The 16,142-nt window shown below is 37.0% G+C and overlaps 1 protein-coding gene across 1 annotated transcript in view; it reads right to left on the reverse strand.

Annotated features, from left to right (window-relative positions):
- Window positions 1-16,142, reverse strand: part of DSCAM (DS cell adhesion molecule) — a gene marked incomplete at both ends in the record, with an annotated part of 460,903 nt that overhangs the window by 388,883 nt on the left and 55,878 nt on the right. The window contains one exon of the mRNA XM_080612812.1: window positions 3,506-3,823. Coding sequence (XP_080468938.1) covers window positions 3,506-3,823 — 318 coding nt within the window. The remainder of the gene's footprint in view (window positions 1-3,505; window positions 3,824-16,142) is intronic.

The raw sequence follows: 16,142 nt of genomic DNA on the forward strand, positions 1-16,142 counted from the left end.
AGCAGTGTAACCAAGTAAGCCATGCTGAACTGCCAAATTAATGACACTTTTTGCCTACATATCCTGCCCACAAACATATACCAAACTCTACCAATTATGTTTAAGCACATTGATCCTAGACTGAAGAGTCAGTAAAACCTCTGCAGAGTTTACAAAAGTATTTCTATGCACCAGCAGCACTGAAATTTCTAAATGTCAGCCCCACTTACAAGGTATTTCAAGAAAAAAAGGCAGAGTACTGAAACATAACTTTAGTTTTCACAAACAACATCGAGTTTTCTGATCCAGTGCTACCATTGCAAAAAGGAAGACTGAAGTTCTCCATCCCAAACATGAATGCAGCAAAATAACAGTTAGGAGCTCTAACCAGAAGTAAACAAATATAATTGCATTCCGTATATCTTTAAAAATAAAAAAGTCTGATTTCTATGACATGATAAACATCACTAGGGCTTTTAAAAGTCAATAATTTCTTTTTAATTAATGGTTAAGTTTCTTAATCCTGAGTGCTGAACTGATGTCACAAGCACCTTTAATGCAGTGACTTTAAAACACTGCCTGTGATAAAACGCTGCCCTGCAATGAAGCAGACACCTAATCTTGTTCTACACTGGCAGGAGTGGCACATAGATCATCTTTATGAGGCTGACTTTAATGCTCATGATCCAATCACAGTTTACAGAAATGGCTTCTTTAGCAGAAATATCTTAACACACTGCTAAAGGTTTTTGTATTCTTTCAGAACAGTTAGCCATTTTGAAAATCTGCCTGGTTGATTATTTCAGTAAAAGCAAACAGGGAAACCATATGTGGGGCACAAAAACTGGAAAGAAGTTTCTTTATTTCTTTGCTTAAAAACTTTACATTATTGTGATTCCAGAGGCCCCTTGGCTATTTCGAGATCATTGTTTTGTCAGTTCCCATGAATGACTTGCTGATTTATCTTTTTTAAAGAAAAAAAAATCACATCTCCAAGTCATGAATCTATATGAGAATTTCAGCTTTTATTAAAAAGGTATATTCTTCCCTGACAAGACTGCACAGAGGATAGTTTGAAGATGAAATGGAGATATGCACCTTTAATCACATGTGTGACTGGCCTGAAAGAAGACTGGGTTGGGCGTCTAGGTGTGGGGTTATGTTTTTTGGGGCGTTGGGAATGCGTGTTGCATTATATGCAAAATTATATGCAAAGCCACAATTACAAGCACTGTGAGCTAGAACCCTTACATCTCCTACTCATATTTTTTGGGGAAGCCCATAAATTAGCTTCAGACTTCCTCAAGCTCACTGTGAGAATAGGCAAAGCTGTATTAGTTTTTGTATGACTGTTCTATGATTGGATCCTCCACTGATTACTTTTGTATTTCTAGGAAATCTTGTTGTTGGTGGGCACAGGAAGGAGGAGGAGATGAAGAAGAAAAGAGATTTGAAAAGGCTGGCCCTAATTAGCATTATTTTGGGGAAATCTGAAACTCTGTACAGATTTCACATGGCCAGAAATTTAATTGAAAGTAACACACAAACAAATGAAGTTTATCACTTCATATTTGAGCAACACAGAATTTCTCATCTGAACATAAAAATACACTTGCTGTTGTGTTCAGAAGAATTGTATTTTCTTAATATTAGGGAATTACACAAGCCTTTAGAAAAGATACTCACTAATAGCTATTGTCTGCCATCAGGAACAGTGACAGCTCTGACATACAGTATCAGTTTGTATGAAGGAAGCAGACTTGTTTAACTTGTTATCCAAACCTCAAATTAACTGAGAAATCAAATCATATGAAGAAATAATGAATCAGAGGTAAAAGGCTAAAAATGGAAGGAAAAGGGGTAAAAAAGGCATTTCTGACTTGGCCAAAAAGAGTTGCTAATTTATGAGTCAAGCAGCTACAGGCACCTACTGCAAAGCCTTTTTTTCAGGCCCTTCTTCTATTTGTGAGGTTTATTTCTCAGACAGAGAAAGAAGACTTCTTTTGGGGTTCCAATGGACCAACGCTGAGCAACAAACATAGCTGTATCCTGTCAACCATATCATATGCTTTCACAAGTAAATGAACACTGGTTCAGAGCTGTAGCTAGCAACATTGCAAATATTAGCCTCCTTTACATCACCACATTATTTTGTCTAAAAAATACTAAAAATGGAAACTAATACTAGTAAAAATGCTACACAAGGGACATTCAAACTTGAGACACATTAGCAAATCCACAAAGGACAAGAAAATACTGTTTTCTTTGAATATAATTCTGCCAACAACTGGTAGAAGTAGACAACTTGTCCACAAATCCATTGAAGTAAAACCAAAAGCACAAAACCCAGAACCAAGTTCCAAACATATTTATACTGTATTCTTACAAATCTTTGAGGTTTGGATTTTTTTGATCTGTGGACAACTAAGCATTTTCAAAAGAAGCATGGATCATTATTGACACTTCACATATGCATAACGCTTACTTGCTTCTACTAGTCACTTGTACAAGAAAACCCATTTTTCTAGACTAAAATTTTAATAAGACATGAATTTATGAAACCTATTTTTTCCTCTTGCCTTCTAATTGTCTACAAACTACAGATCTCTGAATATTAATTTATTGTTGAGAAGAAGAAAATACATTCTCTTATTTCAAGAATCACAGACAAATCTACTTGTTTAACCGTTCAGTTTTCCCTATGTAACTCCTGTGAAGGCCTATCTCTGAAGGAAAGATGCTTCTCCCCTGAAAAAAGAAAAACCAAAACCCAAAAAACCTCAGCATAGCTCCATCAACAAGAGAGGTTATGAGGATTTGCATTAGGCAGGGTCAGCTCCCAAACTTGCTTTCGTTTGTTTGTTTAAATATTTTAACTAACTGAAATGCATAGACAAAACTTTAAAAAGAAATATTCAATCATGTGTTTATATGTTGCAACAAAAGACCTGATTTTGATCACACTCTGATTCTCCGCTGGCTGACCCAGTCTGCACACAGTCAGTATAGAAAAGAGACGCAAAACCATTATGCTCATTTGCACCTTTTAGTTTAACCAGAAATGACTGACTGTGGGACCAACATCAGTTGCTGAATCATTACACAGGACACAGGTTTTTCTCTCAAAACAAAGCACAAATACAAGCAAATGAAAAGGGATGTGACTGGATAAGAACTCGTCTTTTCTTCCAGCCCGTTACAAAATCCAAAGATTGCATCTTTTTCTCTCACAGCTTTTTAATGAGTAAGCATGGTCTGATTACTCATTATCAGTTCATTTTTCCTTATACTTGCGAAGAAGCCCAACTAATTACGATCTGTGGAAAACTAACTTTTCACCACCAAAACAAATCAAATCAGGGAGGAGCAGGAAGAAACCATTGTTTTACTTAATATTGTAAAGAGTGCAGAGGTTACAGTTCTGGCCTGTCTTCTTTGATTCACTGCTGCTGCTACTCTTTATCTGAAACACCCAAATTTTCTCCCTCCTTGAGCCTATTTGAACCCAATAAAAAATTATACTTACCAGCCTTAATGTGAACATCCTGACTTCTGATTTTCCCTGAAGGATTTTCAGCTGTGCAATAGTAAGTGTTATCATGGATTAAGTTATTAAAGCTCGAAGGAGGGAAGGGGAAAATTTGGAGAGTGCCATTGGGGTGGACGTGGCGGATCCCTGGGACATCGTAAATCTCCTCGCCCGTCGCTAGGTACCATCTGAGCGTCACAGGGGGGATCCCTGCTGCTGGACAGGGTACCAGTGTCCCTGTGGTGCTAGCAAACACTACCTCTTGCAGAGATGCATTGACGAAATATAGACTGGCATGTAGATCTTCACTGAAAACTGCAAAACAAAAAAAGAGAAAGAAAAGACCTTGAAAACCTAAGTAATTTCAGCTTCACGCAAAACAATTTGACTGTTATTTGCCACAAAATCAAACACAATGCCTAACGAAGGTAATCAAAACATCTGGATCCTAATGCAAGCTCCAATAAAATGTTTCTCATTTTATAAGAAAATGTCACTGGATTAAGCACATTAAATGGTTTGCATCCAAAAATAAAAAGGAAAATCCCTTTCTTTATAGAGTAAACTGAAACAGATCTGAACATTTTAACATTTGCAGATGCAGTGTTCTTTGTAAGGACACCAAAAATCCAGCAGTCATCTACTTTCATGAAATTTCTAGCATCTAAATTTCTGCCTGAAACACAGGTAGTTTCTGTTAGCATTTTAAACTTATTTTTACAGTCTTTCCATGGCAAAATCAAGTAATAAAAAGAACTGAGCAAACAATGATAAAATATCCATAATTCCTTAATAATAATACGTATCTATAATTAATACAGACACAACTTAATAAATACATTATGTAATTTGGTTGGATCTTTTTAACAAAGACCTAAAGACTTAGGTACAAAGCATGCTTATTGCAATCTTGGTTCTGCCGTCCATGTGATCATAGTTCCCCACCCAACCTTAAACCGCAGATTCTGTAACACTGCAAAAACTCTGTATTGGCCAGAGCAGAAGCTTAGCCCTCTTTCTTCTGAACACTTCTGCCATGGGCTATGCAGCTATTACCTGGAGGGCTGGAATGTTCCCCAACATTTCATTCAAAACACTTTCCTAGCCTTCTCTGACTGAGAGCATATCAGGGTAAGGCACAATTTCTGGTTTCCAATAAATGGTGGGAGATATTACCAATACCACCATTCTGCTGTACATATGCAGGAGTAAGGTTTTGAAAGGGTGATCATAATGCATCAGATCCAGTGAGCATCAATGAGACAGATTTTAAGGTTAGCCTTCATTTGCACAAGAAATAACTTGCAATCCAAACGCAAAGTCATGAAGTGCCATGTACAAAAGCTTGAAGTACAAAATTATTCTTTCCTTCTCTCTTTTGACATCTTGAGAAGATATAAGATAGGAAGATACCATCTTCTAAATATCATTTTGGAATTGGCCATCAGGAGAGACCACCTCAAAAGAGAGCAGAACTGGAACTGGGAATCCCTAGAAACAAAAAAGTAAGAGAGCCACTCCTAAAGCAATAGGGAAGGATGTCTGGCATGCAAGAGGCAGCCAGATAAATGGACAGCACAGTGCACGATGAAAGGCACTTGGAGATTCGGAAAGAATTAATTTCAAGCACTGGAACTGACAAGTCCATGCATATAGATGAGACAGGTGCTAGTAGAGAGTAAAGTCCATTGCAAGAAACAAATTCTTCCTAGTTAGTGCAGCCCTAGAAGAAACTTGGTTATCTATAAAGTAAAAATAGGCATAATAGAACTAAGCACAGGAAGAAGCAGGGCTGAATAAGATGGTGCCACTTTTGCATAATCACACTTCTAATTATAGTCATACTTTAAAGCAGAGAACTGTATTGTTGGTGACATAATAGAGAACTAAAAAAAAAATAAAATTTGGCATTGTTCATCTGCTGTACAAGCTATTCTCTACAAATACAAGTGAAACAATCAACAGAGCATTTTAATTTCCATTGGCCAACAAGAGATTCACATAGAAGTAATAAATACAGTTCACATTTGCCAACTTTTATTATACTATACTGCTTCTTAGCAGACATTCATGTATAAAGGGTAGATTTGCTGGCCGAGAATAAAGAGGTGAATACAAAATTGCAAATACCATAAAAATAGAGAATATCAGGAACCATGTTTGACACTTCCATAGAATCTAGCTTTCTAATCAAAATGCAGCACAGCCGAACTAGAGACTCATACTAACAGCACATAACAATGAATTTTTTCTAGCTGCTTTGTATCCCCTGTAGAAGCTTTCACTACTTTTGACAAACTTTCCATCCATCAGCCTATGCAATAGTGCTTCATTTTAAACCAGCATCTGGTACACATTCATCTTAATGGCACACAGAAACACACTAAGATCCCTAGAAAATAATTGTAGTGCTATAATACGCACACATATACACAATGCTGACAATCCAGATGCATTTTGTGCTGGAAAACAATGTCTGAAATACTTGGATACATTCAACAACAAAAATGGGATTTCAGAATCTTTTATTAAAAAGATATTTCTTTATAAATTAGGAAGAAAGCGATTAGCTGAATAACAGAACCAGTGATTTATCAAAACCTAATTGAAACTGAGACAAGTCAAAGACTTGTTACTTATTATATGTTACTTAATGGTAAAATATGATCCAACTAAGCACCACATTTTGTAGTAAGCAGAAGCAAGCTCAGACTAAAATTTGCAAAGGGAGAGCGACAGGAAAAGTTGATGAAAGTTACATATATATATAAAAAAGTGAAGAGAAATACCTAAAAGGAAAACAAGGAAACAAACCAAGCAAACAAACAAACAAAAAAAGAGTAAAAATAGAAGGGGGGGGGGGGGGGAGGAGAATCAGACAGGTTCTACCAACTGCCTAAACAATATTCTGAAAACAAGACTTTTGGAGTCTTTTGTCTCCAGACCAATGGCTAAAATTCTAAGGGCCCAGGAAAACAGGCACAGGCCTGGCTCTTTCGACCCCACTCTCCCCACAATCTGTAGGAATGGACCTCTACAACACCTCTAAGACAGAACTGAAATGGCCACACTTGGCCTGAACAGAGATGACAGCAGTATTTTCAAAGATATGACATCAGCTAGCAGTCCAAGGGAAGGAAAGTCAAAGATTCCTCCGGAATAAGGTTTATTTATTACTGAAACAAATAATACATAAGGGAAACAGGAGGAAGCCTGCACCTCAGCAGCATTCAGTGGATGCCCGAACTGAAATGCCAAAGTGACAAAGTGGAAGGAGGGATATATTTTATGCAAGTTTAGTCAAAATTCCTTAGATCCAACTACTTAAAGCTATAAGGGGAACTGGCAAAGTATAATAGCCAAAAAATTTTCTCCAGCTTTTCAGGAGAGAATAGTGCTGCTGCACTGTGCCTAGCAAAGTGCTGAATATGTCACCCTGATAAAAAATTTCTTTCAGCACTTGAGAAATCTCCTGTCAAGTAAAGTGGCTTATCTCAAGACAAGCTGGTCGGTGAGGCTGCAGGTCGATCACACTCAGAAAGTGAGACTGAGCAATATATATCCAGTCTGGGTAGATAAAACCAGACTGGACAGAGACATGTACTAAGATCTAGGCTGGGCTTTGCATTTACTATACCTATTGGCATATCTAAGATTGGACTTGCTTTTTCGGTTTGTATAGAGGTAACCTTTATTGTCTTCCGGCATGTCACTCCTTTCTCCAGGTCTCCAAGAGGGCTGCAGCTCCTACATATATATATGCTGTGCACTTAAAGGTCTTCTATAAGGTGAAAATAGAACTTGGGATACTTTTGCCTCTAAGGGTGTCATTTAGCAAGGCTTCATTGTATATTACACAAGACAAAATAGGCTGAAGTTGGGGCTTTACAATCCTTTTTAATGGGCAGAAGGAGGTGTCACTAAGACATAAGAGAGAAGATCCTACATTTAAACTACCTACTGAATCAGGCTTGGGCTTGCTCTGTGTAGGATCTTGTGTCCTGGAGGGATCAGCATCAGCAGCAATGAAGAGATGAAAGAAATGCGAAAACAAACTGGAAATATCTGTCCATTGGAAATCCTCCTCTATCCTTTTTCCACTTCTATGTCCCCCTTCAGACTGCTTCACTTTTAAGAATCTTTACCATAATGATGTCAAAAGTGAATACTTTCACAGAATTTGCATGTAATATAAAAAAAAAAAATTATATCTGTTCAACTTGATGTCAGAATGCAATGCTGATATTGTACACTTCATCATGTTTTAGTAAGTTTAAATAACATGTCTGTTATTTTTAAAGCTAGTTTTTTGCGCCTCACAATATTCCAAATCCCTCTCTCCATATTCTGCAAGTGACTATTTAAAGCTCTAGTTTCCTCTTCAGTTCCTGAAAAAAATTAAATACTTTTGGGCAACACAAAATTCAACATATTCAAAAATGTCTCTGAACAATTAATTGATACTTATTTATATTTCAGTTGTATCCCTGTCCTTTTCAAAGGCTAAATTCTATCCCTGTAATGATTATGCAAGGTGGAAGTTTGGTCTTAAATGAATAACAATTTCAAAACAAAGGGAAAATTATTTCTCATTCATTTGATTAATTAAATCATGCATGAAATATTTATATAGATAAAATAAAAGATATGAATCAAAGTGAAAGTCTAGAGCCAAGAGAGTACTGAGGTTATTTAGATAAAATAAAAATCAAAGTAGAAAAGAAAAATTATGTAATTAAGCAGTTGACTACTCTCTTGCACTACAGCAGGTTTATAGCAACAGCCTTAACTGTCTTACAGTGCAATGTCAGGTTTGCCACAGCCCTGGACATTAATATTTCCTCTACTTTTCTCCTCAGTGATGTTGTGATTGATGAACTGGGCAACAATCAAGTATGTTCTTTAGATTTAATAGCTTGCATAAGGTGTCACCTTAAAATTTAAGAATTTCTCACTGTTAAATACCAGCAATGTAGAGGAAACCTAGAAGCAAACCCAAGGAGTACAATGAAAAACATAAATAATAATAATAATAATAATAATAATAATAATACAGTATAGAATAAAGTCTAAACATTGCGCCTCTTGGAAATCAGTGATCCAAGAACACCCACTTTTCATAAAGCTCTTTCCTGGTAATGACTCTTACAACCTGCTCTTGGAATGGGAGATGCCTGGGACCACTTTGTACATTGGTGGGACAACACAGTCTAGAAAAAGCTGACAGTTGGGAAAATCATGCTAGGTTAGGAGAGCAGATTTTTTGAGCCTCTTGCACAGGTAATTTAAGACAACAAACACAGCCTAAAATGCAGTTTAGACCTCATTTTGGAGGGGCAACTCACTTCACTTGGTCCTTCATCTTCAGGCAAGAAAACATCATACTGATCATAACCCTTAAAACCATACAGCTATTAGGTAGAATTTATCCTTTAAACAATTTTGCATCTCATTTTATTTAAAGCTAAAAAAAATATACACATCTACAGCAGAATATCCCACTTGGCATTACTAAAATATGCATTTACTTTGTAGGGGTGCAACTACTCTGTGAAATTTTGGGACCCAAATATAAAAAAATAATTGAAACATTAAAGAACAGAATTTAAGCCCCATTTTCCATATGGCCAATAAAAAAAACTGAAATCCTCATTACCAGAGGAAAATAAAATATTGATTATTACTTGCAAGGCAAAAGAAAGATATTGTAAAACAATTTAATGGAATTCATGTAAAAAGCAATCAATAAAACCCTAAAACATTTGTAATAAAATGGCTGAAGACATCTAAAGAATAAATTATGTTTAAGGAAAGTGAATTAACAGGATCATACTGCAGGTTAATTACACTGTCGACATCCAAACAATTTCATATGCTAGGATAATCTTTCTTTCATAAACACACATAGAGAACTGATAAACGAAACATTTCAGAGTGCCTTGCCTTTCAAACCAGTAGAAGAAGCTTTACAAATGCAATCACAAATATGCAGATTACTCAGTGCAAAACAAAGCCAGAGAAAGGCAGTCTGGGTGGGTGGTAGAGTGCAATGCTACCAAGCTATGTGACTGTTTAGGATGATTTTTTTTTTTTTTAAACCTAGATAGGTCTTTTCTCCTTTCCTTCAATACATATTCCCTTAATAAATTAAAAGCCTTTGAAGGAAGTAAAAAATGATTAGACACCTACAAACAGTAACATTGTTATCACTGCTCAATTATCAAGTAACAGGCTATGCAAAGTGACCTAGAGAAATTACTTCAGCTATTGTGAAAAGATCAGAGTGATGAGGCATTACAATAATCCATCTGTGATCATGTCTCCCTCTAGGGGTTTTATCTAATGACTAACATACAAGGTTGATAAATATCATAAATTTTATTAGAATAGATGTAAAACAAATGTCCTTTTACAACTTTGGCTTTGATTCTGACTCCAGCCAGAAATTTCATTAGTCCCCTCTAAATCTGTAAGGATTGAATATTCCTCACCATTTGAGGGGGGGAAGAGTGAAAAACAACTCACACAAGGAATAAGTTTCAGATGGAGGCAGGATAGCTATTTTTAAGAACAGGGAAACAACGCTGGATAGAGATGCTCTGAGCAGACTCCAAAGTCTGAAAGAACTAACGGAAGAAAGAAAACAACACCAAAGAAAAATAATGAGTGCATGCTAAAATCAACACAAAACAGCTTTAAAATGGAAAACAAAATTAAATCAATTGTACAAAATTATTTAAGGTTACAAATATAATTAACAAAAAGATGAATATATTACACTACTTCACTAGTAAAAATAAACACAAAAGGACAAATTAAACACCACCACCTACAATAGTTTCAAGTCAAGTCAACAATGCAGTAAAAGGAAAACCTTGTGTTTTCTATCAGCCAGTTTGATCTTCTTGTTAAATGTTACTTTCTTGGAAACTGCTGAGAAAAGCATAAAAAAAAAAAAAAAAAGCCCAGTTTTTAGTCTGCAGTTATCTCCTGCAAAAAGGAAGGGAGCTCTGCACTGGTCAGATCACAGGTGTTCATGAGAACAATAGGCAGAAAAACATCTTTGTGTTTCTCCCAGAAATATGTATCTTCCAGTGGCAAACGCTGACACATCCATTGTTCTGACAACAGAATTTTTTCCTGATAATTCTTACACAGGCCTCATAAAAGTGTGAAGAATGTTTTTCACCAATTTTTCAATTACAAAACACTCGTGCAAATGTGAGCTTTGCATGGGTAAGCTGCTTGCTGAGTCCTTGGCAGGCTGAGATGCTGGACTTGAAGTGAGCACCAGCACCTGTGGGAGTCAGCACAGGAAAAGGAGGGAGAGCTAGTACACCTCTGAGTGGCAATTTGAAACCCGAAATCTCCGAATTTGACCAAAATGCTTCTTGACTTTTCTTTGTGGTGGCTACCAGAGACCATCGTGAAGCCAGATGACAGAGTGAATCCCAGCTGCTCACTGCCAGGCATTGCTGCCAGACTTGACATCCAGGTGTAGTGGCAGAGGAATGCCCAGGACAGAGGTAATGGGGAAGATGGAATCCAGGAATAAGGAGATAAGGGACAATTGCGGGCAGAGGCCTTTCCTCTGCCCCTGGACCTCCTCCTCCTCCCACCTTCTGACGGGACAGTGTAATTCAGCAAGAAAGGGTTGGTAATATCGCTGGGATGGAGAGCCTTGACAAAGACCAGGACAGGTCCATTAGTTATTTACATCTTCATTGTATAAAGAAAAGCTCTGACAGACTCAGGAGAGTGTTAATTTGCAGAACGTAACATTCCAAAATCGAAATTGAGTTATTCACTAATTTCACTCTAGCAGGTGCCTACTTTGAGTGGTAATCCCAGAGATTTGGCTTAACATATGGTAAAATAAAAATCTGAAGTAAAAAAGCATTTCTTGGATGTTTGACTTTTAGATGCTGAAACAGTCTTGTAAATTGTTACAATTGCTACTGCAGTACAAAGCAATGGGAAAAAAGACAAAGAAGATAGTCTACAGCAAACATGGATGAGCTGGTTAGGTTTTGTACTGTTCTGATGTATATAATTGCATAATTGGTATCATTAAGAAAGCCAAAATTATTTCCACAGTACATAATTTCCCAGTGTCGAACTGCTTCCTATGCAGTGTGTTGTGTAATGGTAGCCAGCATTTTAAGGCTAAATAGTATAAAATTACAATGTGTCCACCAAAAGGAACAAAAAAAAAAAATTATGCTTCTTCAAATTGCTACCCTGATTCAGTGTGCCAGTGCTCAACCTTTTATTCCAATGGGGTATTCATTTGAATCAGTTTCAAAATCAGAACCACTAATGAGGATAATTAAGTATGCAATTGTTTTTGTCTACAAAAAAAATGATCTCTACAGAAAAAAGCACACAGTATTACATTTTCATTCTCACAGGACAGAAACTTCCATTAAATCAAAGCAGTCATCCACAATTAAAAGAAAAGGTCCTCAGGTGAAACCACAAAAAGAAGCAGAACTCACAAATGAGTTGGATCTCTGGAAAGGAGAGAAGTGTGGGTTTTGGTGGAGTGCACTGTGGAGACCTGAGTGCACACAGAAGTGCTGAGTGGCAATATATGTGACTGATGGGATCCTTAAATCAGCTAAAAATGAGCAACCACTTTGTGATTTAAATGCTTACTTTTAATTCTGTGCTCAGTAATAGATTACATGAAATAGCAGATATTTATATGGGATAGATATCCCAGTTTGGGCTAAAAATTGCCAAAGCAAGATGTTAGGTAAGGTTTTTTTCCCCTTATTTAAGTGTATAGGGACAAACTGAAAAACAAAATAAATAAATAATTTTCAACTTGGGGGTAAAAAATGTGTGTCTTTGCTCCTCAGCAAGAGCCAATGCATAACCTCAACTCCACTTGTTCCTATCATAAAGAGCACATTGCAAAAACACCAAAAGCAACCAGACAGAAATAAGAGCCTTCGATTTATTTTTTCTCACAAAAATATTTTATGAGCAAGAGAAATAAAGATGATTAACTGTGTCACAGGGTTCTGAAAATCTGAGTTAATGAATATTTGTGTATCTGCTTTTTTTGACTGATTTACAAAATCATCGCTTTTTCCATAAATAGAGTCATTACTTCCAAAGTTTCACTGGCTGAGATCTAACAGCTTTCAGTCTGGGGCTTGCCTACAAGTGCTGCAGCTGACCTAATAATTTCTCATAGCGCCCTGCTGCCCACTTACATCATGAAAACAGCCAGGACACGCTTTTGCCTGTTTTTTCCTGTGGGTGACCTTCCACTTGCTGTGAGAGAGTGAACCCTATTACCAGAATTAGTCTCCCACCAAACCAAGCAAACCTTTCAACCACTAAGCTAAAAGAAACTAGAGGAGTTGAAAACCCCAGGATGTCAACAGACTTGTAAACCCCAAGTCTCAGTTGCATTATACTACATCACAATTACTACTAAGTATCCTCTAAAGTGGCCCACAAATGTTAAGTCAGCTAATTCTTCTCATGACCTCAAGAAGCCTCCTGCCATCAGCAGCAACAATTACATGTTCAGTGGGCTCCTGCATTTACAACCTGGAAGCAATCTTTGTTTCACAGCTGAAAGTTGATTCTGATAAAAGTTTCTGTAAATCCAAAACAGGGTTGAATATGTACCACAGAAAGATCTATTCCAAGATCTTTCTTTTTTATTACGAGAGGAGAGAAAAGGGAAGGAAAACAGGGAAAAATCTGAATGATGCCCAGTGGCATCTCACTCCTTCTCCATGCTCAGTCTCTTCTGGGGAAATATACTCTCTCCTTGAATGGACTCAGCTCTGGGAGAAAGAAACAATATTATCCTTAAAGAAAGATACAAATGGAGGCCTGGGATTCGGCTGAAGTTGAACAGCTTCTACCTGGATACCATCAGCAAGCTATCCCAGTAAATACAAGCGTGAGAGTTTGAAATGGATGCTGACAGGCATCAACATGCTTTAGCATGAAGTTTTACTGTAAGAAGTCACACAGAAACACTGCTAAATACCTTGACATTAGAAGAAAATGCAGAAAGAAGTAGGTCAAAGCTTTGGTGGTATGCTGTTTCCAACATAGACACCATTCTGCTCACTTGCTCATCTCTGCTAAAGGAAAATGCAAAATCTGCCCACCAAGGCCATGGATATAAACAGAGCATCAGTACAAATAGAGCAACCTCTGCAGCACTGCCTGAAAACCAACATTCTTCCAGAAACTACTAAAGAGACTAGTAGTACTTTACTGTACTTCCTGACTAGGAAACGTTGAACAAAACCTGTAGTCTTAATGGCCCCAAGTCACCACTATCAACACTAGCACATTGAGGGCAAAAATGTAGTATTAACATGGTGTATCCTTTGCATCATACATCATATAATATTGTGGTATAAGAGCATTCCCATTCAGGAAGCATAAGTTTCCTTCCCCCCTCCCCCTCCCCAATTGTTTCCCTTTCATCTCAAGCTTAATCGCAAATGATTTAACCAAGAGTCCTTATTCCACAAGTCTGCAAAAGCAGAACAAGTTAAGGTACGTGAAAATACACAAATGTAAAAAATTCCTGAGTTACAGGCAAGAAAATGCACATCCTTGTGAATGACTCCAAAGGGATCAAACCTCTGGCTCTAGAAATGTCTCTGTGGAGCAAACTCTTGCCTGGATTAGAAACCCCTTCTATAGCATGGCCACTTGGTATTTGGATTTCCTGGTCTGCTGTGCATTTTCAAACCTCTGTAGAACATGCAGCACGTCTTAAGCATTTTGCTTCACTAATGCTGCTTCACAACTGTGCTAGATTTTTCCACCCATGGGGACAAGTTCTTAATTTGACTGTATTCTTTCTGACAGTTTGCCTGTCATATTAGACAATGCTAGCTGGGGCTGAGTCACAGATACAGCCTAACCGCAGAACAAGAGCAGCCCTTCCTCGTGCACCATACACAACACTACCAGAGGACCATGGAGTGGAGAGGGCATAGCTGCCTGTCTTGCTTGAGGACGAGCTCTCAAGTGATGCAGAGTTTAAAAAAAAAAAAAATAAAAAAAAAAAAGGGGGGGGAGAGGAAAGAAAAAGAGGGGGAGAGGGGAGGGGAACACAAAACAATTACTTCTGGTCAGCATGAACAGCCAGATCCAATAGATGTAAGCAGATAGTCTTACTTTCACAAAGCAAACAAAACTTGCACGTCATACTGACTATTTTAATAATGAAATTGCTGAAAGATTCCTCAAGTGATTTAGCCCTAGTAAGCACCAAAATAAAACCTGTACTTATGCAGGCACTAAGTAGCACAAATACTGCAACACAACAAGGCATAATGAAGAAAAGAATCATCATTAGTATTTGGTTATTGCTTGCATTTTTCCTAAACTGCTTCTGAGATCACCGTGATGTACTAATTTTCATTTAGGAAAAAAGAAAGCAAAATGTACTGGTATTCATGACTGTTGCTGTAGAAGATCAGAACTATGACAAATCTGAAAGAAGCTTTCAGGATTTAATTTTGTTTCTTAACAAAACCAAACAAACTATAACTTACGGAATAACTTCAGTACTTGAACAACTGCAGTCTAGTACTCTCTTTTGTATATAATTCCTACAATGTAGCATGCACAGAAAATATTAGAATTTCAAAGTAAACACAATCCATTACATTTCTTTTACTCCATGAGAAACAAAATCTCATCGAAGATGGATTTTGCTGGAGGATGAAAGGTTTAGGAAGAGATTAAATATATCTAAAATAAATTAAAATGACATCTCTCTATTTTTGTATAGCATCTTAAATGGAGAAAAGATACTACCAACATAAAAATAAGTTCTCTAAGAGTATTTTAACATTCTGAATGATCCCAAGATAACATTCAGAGTTTGGAAATGGCAAGTTTAGCATGCTAATCAGTTGAGGAACAGAAATACATATGGAAATATTATGAAGATGGTTACAGAATGAGCATAGAACAGACATTTACATTTTAGATACTTTGACAAAATGCCAGGCTAATTTGCACTGAAGGCCTCTTTGTCTACTTGAAAAATAAGCACATGAAATGCTGGGCTGTAACTTGGAAATTCCTGGGTTCTCTTTTAGTTCCTCCATCAGGCTTCTAGCATCACATCAAAGCAATGACGAGCCTCAAAGCCCAACATTAGCAAAACCCAGATTTCTTTAAGCTTCAGTAAAATTTGAACACTTAAATACCAGTGACAATTTGTGCTTGGGCCTTTCCTGTTTTTTCCAATGATTTAAAATACAAATAATGACATACCACTCCCTCACTCAGGTGCAGTGAGAAAAAAAGTCCTTGCACCTTCTTTGCAGCAAAATCTCTTAGGTTTTATAACATCATTAGATAAAGTAATATGCACCATAGCTGTTCTTATAAATGTCTACCAGTCCACTGTGTAATGTTATCAACTTTACTTTGCAGACTCAGCCTTCATGTGAAAGCATATTTTGTATGAAAAGCATATTTCTGTTCTCCAATTATATACACTAAAATACCTGGTCTACAGAAGCTTTTTGATAAATTAATCCAAAGATATAGCAAGTAGCATCAATGACCTACAGTGAGGGACTGTCCCAAGTGAAATACTGTTCAATAACTTATACCACTAAAGTAA

Source organism: Psittacula echo (genome assembly GCF_963264785.1).
Source record: "Psittacula echo genome assembly, chromosome: 3".
In the NCBI taxonomy this organism is placed as follows: Eukaryota; Metazoa; Chordata; class Aves; order Psittaciformes; family Psittacidae; genus Psittacula; species Psittacula echo.